This window comes from Bos indicus x Bos taurus, chromosome 2 (genome assembly GCF_003369695.1).
Source record: "Bos indicus x Bos taurus breed Angus x Brahman F1 hybrid chromosome 2, Bos_hybrid_MaternalHap_v2.0, whole genome shotgun sequence".
Classification (NCBI taxonomy): domain Eukaryota; kingdom Metazoa; phylum Chordata; class Mammalia; order Artiodactyla; family Bovidae; genus Bos; species Bos indicus x Bos taurus.
In genome coordinates, this window is record NC_040077.1 from 23,696,129 (window position 1) to 23,708,717 (window position 12,589).

A 12,589-nucleotide genomic window follows, 5' to 3' on the forward strand; every position below is an offset into this window, starting at 1 on the left:
CCAAGAACTGCTAGCTGTTCTCAGTCCCACTGGAAAACTGAGGCAACTTATAAGAATAAAAACTCACCTCCCTCTTTGGGCCACTCTGAAATTCAAGAGGGAACTGGCCCTGCAAGAGAGGGCAGGAGGACAGTACCATCGAGGCCAGCAGGCACAGATTCCAGGCAGTTCCTCATGGAACTTTTGATGCACGGATGCACTGCAAAGGTATACTCTCAGGTGAGGAGGACTTGGGTACTGGCCTGAGACCCTAACCCTCCATGACAATGGGCAGAACACAGGCTACTGTACTCCAAACTCCAAATGTCCACTAACCAACAATCCACTTGTTAGATGGTAACTGCCCACAACTCCAATATACACACAAATTCCTACAAAGTTAAACCTCAAATGGAGTATGTCATAGATGTTTCTCACAGTTGAAGTGTGCCACATGTGGAAAAGGCTTAGAAGCACTATCTTAAACATGGTATTTGGCTGGAGATTATTTGTCCCTTTAATTCCTTGACCTTTCTTGATATTTCTTTCCAATTTTGTACTTAGCCGATTCTCTTCCTTCAGTTTTTATCTGAATTCTGATACATGTGAATATAAGACTCAGAACATTTTCATACTGAAGCTGGACGGCAGCCTCTAGAGGGGTGTCCTTTTGAGACCAGAGGTTCTTGGCTCTACATAGGAAGGTTCTGTACATATAGGCCATGTGGAATAATGATGGCAAAAGGGTCACTGCAGATGTGAAAGGAGAATCTAGGACCCATTTCAAACTCACAAATATGATGGAGGAGGCAGCAAGAATATGAGTTTTATCTACTAGGACACCATGCTCCTCAGAGGTGACTAATGAAGATAAAGTAAGCCCATGTTTCTTGGCCCTCCACATTCAACGAGATGTAATTTGTCTTAAATAGTGAGCGGTATTCGGGAGACTGCCTTGACCACGTTTCCCACATTGCTGGAGCTCACGAAAGGCTGATAAGAGGGGCTTCCCTGGTGACTCAGTGGTAAAGAGTCTGCCTGCCAATGAAGTAGACACAAGTTTAATCCCTGATCCGGAAAGACCCCTCACGCCACAGGGCAATGAAGCCCATGGCATGCATCACGGATATTGAGCCTGTGCGCTGGAGCCCAGCAACCACAACTACTGAGCCCATGTGCCCTGGAGCCTATGCTCTGCAGCAGGAGAAGCCACTGCCATGAGAAGCCTGAAACCACAGCAGAGAGCAGCCCCTGCTCGCCCCAACTAGAGACAAGCCCACGCTGCAACGAAGACCCAGCACAGCCAAAAATAAATAAAAAATTTTTGAAGCTGACAAGGGGGTCACTTTTAGGACAGAGAAAAGTCAGGAAACCAGATTCAGGAGGATCTAAGGAGGAACCTCGGAAGACTTGCTTCTCTTTCCCCTTTGCTCACGTTTCACCTCGCACGATGGCAGTTTCCCACTGCTGCGGACTTGTTTGCATTTTTCTAACAGACAGCAGGCTCCTGGAGGGCATTCTGCATTTCATATTTCCACACCTGGCACCATACTTAAATCGTGGAAAACACTCACTATGTATGTTTCTTGAGAATTCAACACATACCTATGGAACTCTGAACTACGGGAAAGATAAATGGGTTTGAAAATGTAATTTTGATAGCATTCAAGACAGAGGGATAATGTATCATTAAAAATAACAATACTAAATCTTACTTTAAGAAAATAAAAAGAATATGGTATCTTACCTGGTGACTGCTGGTCTCAGAAACTTTAACATCCAAAGACCCTGCCAGGACAGCATACCAGTTGGTTCCAATATCACCTTGGCGAAATACTGGAAAAGAAACAGGCAGGTAAGCAGGCCAAATGTAAGTTGGTTTTACCACGTAATCTGATAATTTCTCACTGACTGTTCTGAGCCTAACTTGGACCTAGATGAGATTCCTCTATGTATTCCCACCAGAGCATACCATAATTTTCTTTCCCTCTTCTATCAACAAAGCAATATCCTATTTATTTAACATTCCATGAAGCAGAACTCTATTAAACAGAACTCTTTTATATTTATACAGTAGCAATAAGGGATGTTAATCCTAAAGGCTATAAGAGTCTTTGAATGTAAGAAGAATTGTCTGGTATTCTCTGTAATTTGTCTTAAGTGCACTTCATTGTGTTGTGATACTTGGAAAATCATTACTCTAGATGGGGTATGTGTTTTAAAAACTATGTGACTCAACAAAACCAGATCACCACCCTCAATTTCACAAATCTATTTATATTAAAAAACATGTTTTCCAGAATAGAATGTCTCATTTCAAGCTAACCAATGACTGATTAAGAAAAATAAAATCGGTTAAAAAAGTTTTAACTACCATATTTTCATTGTCCACTTGCTAGTTTCTTGTATAAATTCACTGCTTTTAGGCATCAAGAGGTAACCACTCTTTGGAAATGATTCTCATCAGAAATTTCTGAACTCAGTTTTGCTTTACTTTTGTTATCTCAGAGACAAAGCATTTAGTTATTTAGTGAGAATCTTAGTTCCCATGTCCTAGTTAAGACCAACAGTTTGGAAAGTCATTTTGAAACACTGGTTCAAAAATCTCATGCAAACCCAACTATCCTTTTAAATATTCTAGCTAAATAACTAGATGGAATGATTTGATATTTTAAAATTCTTTTCATAGAATCCTACTTCAGAAGTCAAGTGGCTCAATGAAAAATCACATGACAACTCAGTGGGAAAGTTGAGTTCTGGCAAGGCTAGGGCTCACTGCATAAGAGGAAGCTTCTGGGAGCCATAATTAATGATGACAAGCTGTTCTAAACTCTCTGACTAAAGCATGCTGGGGAAAGGTAAGGACGACAATGGTGTCCCACCAGGTGCGAAGACAAGCTTAAGATGGGGGACTGATGAGTTTATAGCTGGCCTCGCCAGTGACTCTGCTATTCCTAGCCTTTGTAAGTGACTTATTTTAGATTTAGGGCTTTGCCTTCCATGAACTTCTTGGCCCCCAGAGACATTATCACTTGCCAATCAAATTCACATTACACATCATAGAAGACTCATTTTGAAAATGGCTGTAAGAAATAGAAGACAGAGTCTTATCTCTTAAAAAAATAATGTTCCTACCAAGTAAGAATAAAAAATATTGGTTTGAAAACAATATGTACGGATGATTTTTTAAACAGAAGTGTGACTGTGCTTTGTGTGCACATAGGCAGATATCTTGAAGGATGCACACAAAACATAAACAGCAATCTCTGGATTTGGGGATTGTAGGTGATATTCGTTTTGTCTTCTAAATTTTCTACAATGCTGTTGTGACAAACCCTGCTAGTTTCCCACTTGAAATCATGCCCTGAACATGGATTATATACAAGTTCCCACTCTCCTCCACAAGGCCAAATACTCAGAGCATATGAGTTTCTTCCCTAGCTCCACCGGGGTAACCATGATTGGTCTAAATCAATCATGTGGTCCCATACTCTGTGCCAGTGATTGGTTTAATCAGAGGCACATGATGCAGTTCTCATTGAAACAATACAGAAAGTCTGCTGGGGGACTTCTGAAAAAGAGGTAAGAAATGGTCCTTCAGCAGGAATGTTTTGTATCAGCATGCAATGCCTCCAACGGCTGCAGCTAGTTGCCTCAGAACCACTTGGGACAAATCTGAGTACAAAAGCCGACACCTCAAGCTGAACAGCAAAAACAAATAAACCAACAAAAATATGAGAGAAACTTGAGACCTTAATAACGTCATTGAGCCACTTAATCAGTCCTGAAGCCATCCTACCTCAGGACTGCTTATACGTGGATAACTGATGTTCCCTCCTTATAGGAAACATAGTCAAACCAGTTGGATGGGAGTTTTCTGTTACCGAAGTATAAAGCATCCCAACAGATGGTAATAGCATTACTTTTTTAATGAAAATGTACTTGTATATTTTTTAAATGCAGCTGTCAACCTATCATTTTACTCCCCCCACCCCTTAGTCACATCTGGAATAGATGTTATCAGTGAGGTTAATTCAAAACATTACTATTGTAAACCAGCTGTGCTTTAATTTTTAAAATGACTATTATCATTATTTGAGACCTTTTATCTTATTTAACATCCTTTTGCTGTTGCTGTTTAGTTATTAAGTCGTGTCCCACTCTTTATGACCCCATAGACTATAGCACACCAGGCTCCTCTGTCCATGGGATTCTCCAGGCAAGAATACTGGAGGGGGTTGCCATTTCCTTCTCCAGGGGGTCTTCCCAACCCAGGGACTGAACCTAAGACTCCTGTGTCTCCTGCATTGGCAGGAGGATTCTTTACCACTGAGCCACAAGGGAAGCCCATTTAATATCCTATTGGCTCCCATATTTCTAGGGTTGCAGAAAATAATTGTATATTAGAACTTCCAAGGATCTTGCTGAATATATAAATCCTTCCGGCCCAATCTGAAAAGGAGGCTGCCCTGGAAGAACCATTTACATGCTATGGACAAAGGAGTTAAGGAAATGCTGGTGTAGAACTGAATAAACAAGGAGAGAGAAATGTCAACCTCATACCTTTGATTGAGCTCAACTGTTTGGCACAAAGATACCCCATTTGCTATCCATCCCCACAGCATAACCACAGATGATCACAAACTTATATATGAAAACACATCACTGGAGTTGCATTTCTTACATGTTATTCCTTTTTCCAGATTCTCATAATAACCACATAAACAAATCTGATGAAGGAGATTTGGGTGAAATTTCTCAAAAGCTTTAACTTCTTTCAGCCGTGTGAAGATTATATCCACATCTTCACTGGATCGTTCCAGTGGTCTATAAAGGGGAGAAAAGGCACAAAGCTGTATCAGAAAGAACTTACTTGAGTCCACATGCATTATTATTCTAAATACAAACAAAGTAATGGAAATATACGAATTGCAAGTATTTTACTGCAAATATTGATTCCTCTACAACCATTATAAATATTTCCAGGCCTAGAGTCTGTCATATAGAGTGAAATAAGTCAGAAAGAGAAAAACAAATATATATTAACATATATATGTGGGATCTAGAAAAATAGTACAGATGAACCTATTTGGAAGACAGGAATAGAGACAGATGTAGTGAGCAGACTTGTGGACACAGAAGGGGAGGATGAACTGGGAAACAGATTGACATATGTGCAAGCCATGTATAAAACAGAGAGCTAGTGGGAACGTGCTGTATAGCACAGGAAGCTCAGCTTGGTGCTCTGACAGACAGATGAGATGGGTGGCAGGGTTGACTGAGGTCCAAGAGGGAGGGCACGGATGTATACACACAGCTGATTCACTTTGCTGCACAGCAGAAACTAACACAACACTGTAAAACCCCAATAAAAAAAGAAAATATTTCCAGACCTTTGTCTACTACTCACCCTAAACGACTGCAGGTGAAAAGTCACAATGACTGCAGATGGTATGATATAGTGACTTATAATAAAAAACACAAAATTGTAAGAAATTGTTCCCTGTTCCTTGCACAGAGCTAAAACTCTTGCTATTTCATATATAAGCGTCACAGGTGCATCTTTGGCTATATTTGGCCTTTTGTCCTCAGATGCTGAAATGCTTAACAGTCATAAAGGTGAAATGGGTGTCAAGCTCCTTTCCATCACAACTGAGTTTATATTAACAAAGTGACTTTTGGAAAACTCCTAGGTAACCTAAGGATGGGGACTGGTTGCCTGGAGAACCAGTCATGTGACTTAGAGGGTTGGAAATTTCAGCAGCACTGTGGGGGCGGGAGGTTGAGTTCAGTCACCAATGACCAATCAGTTTCATCAAGCACGCCTAAGTACTGAACCCTCCATAAAAACCCCTCAACGGTGGGACTGAGGTTGGTGAACACTTGGAAATGTGGGGAGTGGCACCAGGAGAGGGCATGACCTCTCTGTGCCCCTTCTCATACTTTGCCTGTGCTTCTCTTCTACCTGGCTGCTCCTGAACTATATACCCTTTTATAAGAAGTCTAGTAAGTAAGTGTTTTCCTGAGTTCTGTGAACAGCTCTATCAAGTTCATCACACAAAGAGGGGCTCGTGGGAATCTCCAGTTTACAGCTGGTCAGTCAGAAGTACAACGGTAAGAACAAAGACAAACTGCAAACTGCACAGGTGGGACTGTCTACAGGTGAGTGTGAGTGCAAGTCGCTCAGCTGTGTCCGACTCTTTGTGACCCCATGGACTATATAGTCCATGGAATTCTCCAGGCAAGAATGCTGGGTTGGGTAGCCTTTCCCTTCTCCAGGGGATCTTCCCAACCCAGGGATCGAACTCAGGTTTCCCACACTGCAGGCAGATTCTTTACCAGCTGAGCCACCAGGAAAGCCCTTTATTATCTCCCGAGTCACTGTTTTCCTGCTTTTTCCTCTTCTTGTGGTTCTTCAGCTCTACAAGACGAATTTCACTGTCCATTATTAAAAACTTTCTAAATCAGACAGCAAGGTCAGACAGAGGTTAATTCCTCTAAAGTTAAAAAGACACAAACCAAAAACATTTTCAATAAAATAAAATTCTTTTGAGTACTACATAAATTATAATGGCAAATAATGCCTATTGGCAGTACCACAAAAGAACATTTTAGTAGAATATGTTTATGATCTTGAAAGGAGTGGTTTTAATACTTATAACTTTTTACCATATCTACCTTTCAAATTAATGGCATTCAAATAAACAAGACTTAACTTTGCAATATGAGTTATCAAAATCTGGAGACATAAGAGACCTGGGTTTGATCCCTGGGTCAGGAAGATCCCCTGGAGGAGGGCATGGCGACCTATTCCAGTATTCTTGCCTGGAGAATCCTCATGGACAGAGGAACCTGGCAGGCAGTGGTCCATACAGTTGCACAGAGTCAGACATGACTGAAGCAACTTAGCATGTGAAATTTTAAATGACTCTCTGCCAAACACATGCTTTCATGAGTGCACATTCATTTTAATTATCCATTCACTAAACTATATTGCTTTCCTACTTATATAAGATATCTTCCCCTGGAATAACAGAGATGAACAAGAAGCCAACCCTACCCACAAGGAGCTCATACTCCAGTGGGGAAGGGCGCTCCAAAACCAGAATTAGAACACTGTACGGTAAGCATGGGAACATGGTGCCCACAAGGTTCTGGGCTGGACCTTCTTTTACTACAAAGAATACAAACATGGAAAATACCAAAGTCAGGTATATGAGGGAGAGCAAAGGTTCTGGATTCCACCTGCTGGCCACACTCATTATGCAATGTGAAATTTTAATATGGTTTTAAATCTTAATGCAGTCAATTTGGGATCATCTAGGGTGGATACAACTGAAGCGACTTAGCAGCAGCAGCAGCAGCAGCAGGGACCAATGAACCAGTTTCTGGATTAGTCAGATCATAAGATAATAACACATAGGCATCTTCATGGGAAAATGTACAATAACCTTAAAATCAGCAAAACATCTCCTCTCAGATGACTTCTGTTGTTTGACTATATGATAATAGACATTTGTGAATCCTCTGCCTCGAGGAGGGCCCCCCTCTTCACCAATCTGCTAAGTAAGCACACCCCCACCCTGGGCTACATCCCATAGAAGCTCAGGGGGACCTTCCAGGACAGGGGGTGCCAACACCCAGCAGTCAGACCTGGGGCAGGGGTGCAGGAAGTAGATGAAGAGGGAAAGGAAAGGGCGGAGGGGAAGGCAAGGCTGCTCTCTGCCAAGGTGCCTTCCCAGAGTCGTGAACAGAAGGCTCGTCCAAGAAACGGACAATAACAGGCTGTAATAGGACCGTCATCTCGTGGGAACGTATGGAATGCTTAATAACTACTTCCTTTATATTTTTTCTAAATTTCCAGATGCCTTCTGAAGATCAAATAAACGTATTTCAGAACATTGGGGATAAAGCTAAATGAATACATTTGCATTAAAATGACTTTGCAGTTTGTTTTGATTCTTTGTGCTTTAACAGTAACTTAGGGTTATAAAGAGCTTGTCCCCATTCCTACTGAACTGTTGAGTCCGAGATAATACATGGAGCTTTATATAAAGGGCTACAGAAGCTATTCTTATTATGAGTACCTTCAGATTCATTGTCATCATTGCCACAAAGACCTTTTAAAAGAATGAATAAGGTGCTTAAAAACATATACTGAAATTCTCCTGTGTTTTTGGAAGGGTTTATAGATAGGTGTACATGGATATTTTTCTCTATTATAACAACAGTAAAATCTCAAACAAATGTACTTGATAACATCAGCCTTTCACTACTGACTCCTTAAAGGGCTTTGAAATATTCATCATCACAGCCTTGTTAGATGAAGCAAGTATTATGAAATCTATTTTTCCAGCAAAAACATTATAACAGAGACTAGGTAAGTATTAGTATACTAAAATCATGTGTTTATAGAGCCAGTGATGACATGGATATTTCAAAAGTCTTTGAAACTCAAGATGTTTACCACTTATCATGTTAGCATTTTAATTATATGATTATTAACCACTTAGAAAGTGAAATGTTGACTCTTTACTAATTACAAGTTTTCCCAACAACATCAACAAAATTCAGAAAGAAGGTGTTGAAACGCATTCATTTGATCTGCAAACATTTACTGAGTGTCTGTACAAGAGAAGAAAGGACTCGGTGACACAAAGAGCATGGCTCCTGCACAGTGGAAGTTCAAGCTGAGTTAGCGGGAGTTGTACATGTCCAGCAATTATCAAGGTGATATCTGGTAAGAAGGGCAATTAACATAGGAAAGAAGGAAATATGAATTCAGAAGAACAGGTATCACTGGTGAATGCAAATTCTACAAAGACTTCCTGAAGGCACAGCTGCAAACTCTTCCTCGAGTCAGTTCTTCCCTGTTTCTCTTTTAATTTCTATTGTACCACCACTGTTCCATCATTTATTCCTAAAAATGTGGTGAGTCACTAGGGCTCCTCTCCCTAGAGACCTGCTCTACCGACTGCTCTCTGTAGATTTCTTACCCACCAGCCCCCTACCACACACACACACGCACACACAGATAATATATACAGATACAGATATGTATACACACAGATATACATATGTACAAACACATACACACAAGCACACACATACACAATGATAAAGATTCTTTGTTGACCAAACCGGAGTTGGACTCCTGAATCTTTTCCTAGACCCATCTGTGTACTTCTTTGTAAAAGGCAGTTTTAGCAAGAACCTTGCTTAAAAAGTCAGTTTAACCAGAGCCCTCTGTTCTTGATATCTGACCACCCTCCATATCTGATTGGGTTTCACATCCTCCACCATCCCCCAGATGATACCTAACCACCTTTGTCTGCAGTAAAAATCCAGTCAGGTCACTTTACCCAGAATCTCTCTTACCCTTGATGTTTTCTCTTGGTAATTTTCCATCCACTGACCAGCTCCCTAACACACACACACCTTGCTCCTTGACTATAAGTTCCCACTTGTCCATGCTGCATTCAGAGTTGAACCCAATCCCTCTGCCCCACTGTAAAATCCTATGGCAGGGGTCCTCATAGCTACCTCAACAGTCCTAAATAAACTCTGCTTACTGCCTTTAATAAGCGTCGGTGAACACCTTTTTCATTAACAACACACACACACACACACACACACTTGAGCACATCCCTCAGCTCAACCAATGGCCAAAATTCTCTCGTCTCTTGAGTCTGCCTGTGTTCAGGGTGACTCTGAGAAAAAACCGCTTGATGGCTCCGAAGACCCAGGTGCAGCTGCAGCTTTTTATGTCCACAGCTGAGACTGACTATCACAGTGCTCACCATGACCTCTGTGACCCTCCCAAAATATGGCCTGCGCATCGGCTGCCGGGGAGCAGAACGTGTTAAGTCTGCAAATTCCTTGTCTAATGCCTCTCTATTTAGAAATCATGCCCCTGGCTTCTGTGTCTCCATAAAAGAGTGAAGAACAAATGGCCCCCCAAGGGTCCCAAATAAGAGAGTTGGGACTGGAGGTCACCAGGAGCACCACTGTGGCCCTGAGCCAACAATAGAGGGGGCAGAATGCCTCCACCTTCCTTTACTGCCAACCAGTGTGTCATCAGTCTCACGAGAGAGAGATGCCAGCTCTGGGGCCCAGGGCTGCTTGGACAGTTGAAAAAGCCTGTCATCTGGCTGAGGGCAGGATCAGTCTTGCTAATATCTAAACAAGGCTAACCCTGCAATTATTAGTGAAAAGAGAAAGGGAAACCTTTTGACCAGGCTCAGTGTGCTACAGGTCCTCTCATGACAAATACAAAATCAAAGTACAGCCTGGCCCAATTTTAACAGACCCTTTTCAAAAACCTTCTCTGACTGCATGAGTGTCTGACCTCAGGATGGAATAATCAAGCTGGGCACACACCTCTCCACTACACACTGCAGTCAGGGGATCCCAGCCAAACCGGATGCTTACTGGACTCCAAGCATCACATCAAGTGGAATGCTTTCCTAATTTTCCTCAGATGATACACTTGCTCCATTAGCCTTATGTTAAAAATAATTTCTTTTGGCTCCTTAACCTTTTAAATGGCTTCTGGGATGACTCATAACTGATGCCTCCTTAAAAATGCTTTGTAGAGAAGTCTGAAATGACGGCTTTTATTTTTTCTCATGCAATTTGCACCACAGCATACAGATGCTCTCAAAAATCATTCCACAATACTTAGTGCTACATTCAACTTTGAGATGACGCTGTTTAAAAAATTGCCACTGCAACAACTAACCACCTGAAGAGACCTAAGACCCTTAGGTTGTGAGGATTAGAAAAAAGGAAATGGGAATCTCTTGAGATCTTTCTGATAAGTCTTTTCTTAGTGCTCTTTATTCCTGGGCAACAAGAAGGAGACTCTTGAAGGAGAAACAAAGTGGAAAAAAAAAGGAAGGCTGAGGATGGGGGAGTGGGGAGGACATTATTTTTAAGCTTTTATGCATTCCAACCTATGGGCAGCAGCAGAGGGAAATGCGTTTTGAGCAGGCAGTTTGAAAATGCCTTCCCCTCTATGGATCAGCTGGTTGAAAATCTCTGGCTTTAAAAAGGGTATTGGGTATGCTACCATGATGGTGGATAATCTGGTCCCCATGCCCCACTCTAGCTACCTATTTCCTTTGGCCCTTCTGAAGAGGAAAAGTTAAAATTTTACATAACCTCCTGCTCCTTCTGCCTCTGTAACTCAGCTTGCTCCTTGCAAAGTCTGGATCACGTAGGTCACGTAGTCTCAGAAAGTGGGGACTTACAATGCTAGGAACTGAAGCTTATCTCACTCACCCTTGTCCTGCTCTTTGCAACTGCCCAGCCCCTGCTGCTGCTGCTAAGTCACTACAGTCGTGTCCAACTCTGTGTGACCCCGTAGACGGCAGCCCACCAGGATCCCCTGTCCCTGGGATTCTCCAGGCAAGAACACTGGAGTGGGTTGCCATTTCCTTCTCCAATGCAGGAAAGAGAAAAGTGAAAGGGAAGTCGCTCAGTAGTGTCCGACTTTTAGCGACCCCATGGACTGCAGCCTACCAGGCTCCTCCGTCCATGGGATTTTCCAGGCAAGAGTACTGGAGTGGGGTGCCATTGCCTTCTCCCCCAGCCCCTGCAAACCTGCTTAATCATGCCTGTCTGTGTAAAGGTCAAGCATCCCCCTTCCCATCTTGACTGCGGTTCCCACGTGCCCCAAAGCCCTTAGTTTAAACCAGCCTATTAGCAGCCAGTGTTGCCCACTATAGTCTGTCTATAAAAACTCTGTAACTCCTTTGTTCGGGGCTCAGAGCTTGGAGCGTTAACTTCTCTGGGCCCACCGGCGTAATAGACCTGAGTTCTCCAGCCTTCCGAGTGTGGTTCTTGGTTTCTCAAGTACTGGTTTCTGCAACACTGCCTCTTCTAGTCTCCTCCAGACATACAGGTGTCTTTGTTGCCCCTTAAAAGCCTCTGCCCCACCTGAGAGCCTCGCAACAACTATTACTCCTGCCAGGGATGGTTTCCCAGGTGGCTCTAGGGGTAAAGAACCCACCTGCCAATGCAGGGGACATAAGAAATGTGGGTTGGATCCCTGGGCCATAAAGATTCCCTGGAGGAGGAAATGGCAACCCATTCCAGTATTCTTGCCTGGAGAATCCCAAGGACAGAGGAGCCTGCTACAGTCCATGGGGTCGCAAAGAGTCAGACATGCTGAGCTACTGACATATCTCCAGCACCCTGAACGGTGTCTGGAACACTGTTGAAAGAACAAATACACTTTTGTGCCTTTTGTATTTGTACTTGTAAATGTATTATTATTTATTATTGAAAATGAAGAACATTTCAGAGAAAATTATATTACTTTTTGGTTAAGAAGCATCTTCCCTGGTGGCTCAGTCGGTAAAGAATCTGTCTGCAATGTGGGAGACCAGGGTTCAGTCCCAGGGTGGAGAAGATTCCCCTGGAGTAGGAAATAGTTACCCACTCCAGTATCTTGCCTGGAGAATTTCACGGACAGAGGAGCCTGGTGGGTTATAGTCCATGGGGTCACAAAGAATCAGACACAACCGAGTGACTAACATTTTCACTTTAACTTTGGTTAAGAAACTATCAGTAAAATATTTGTTCTTCTTGATCACACTTACCAAAT

General features: G+C 42.4%; 1 protein-coding gene across 2 annotated transcripts in view; it reads right to left on the bottom strand.

Moving 5' to 3' along the window:
- The window catches only part of RAPGEF4 (Rap guanine nucleotide exchange factor 4), a 330,697-nt gene that overhangs the window by 263,581 nt on the left and 54,527 nt on the right, over positions 1 to 12,589 (bottom strand). For both annotated transcript variants that reach the window (XM_027557478.1, XM_027557487.1), the window contains exons 2-3: positions 4,664 to 4,806; positions 1,727 to 1,815 (exon numbers count right to left, since the gene is read on the bottom strand). In XM_027557478.1, the coding sequence (XP_027413279.1) occupies positions 1,727 to 1,815; positions 4,664 to 4,806 (232 nt within the window). The remainder of the gene's footprint in view (positions 1 to 1,726; positions 1,816 to 4,663; positions 4,807 to 12,589) is intronic.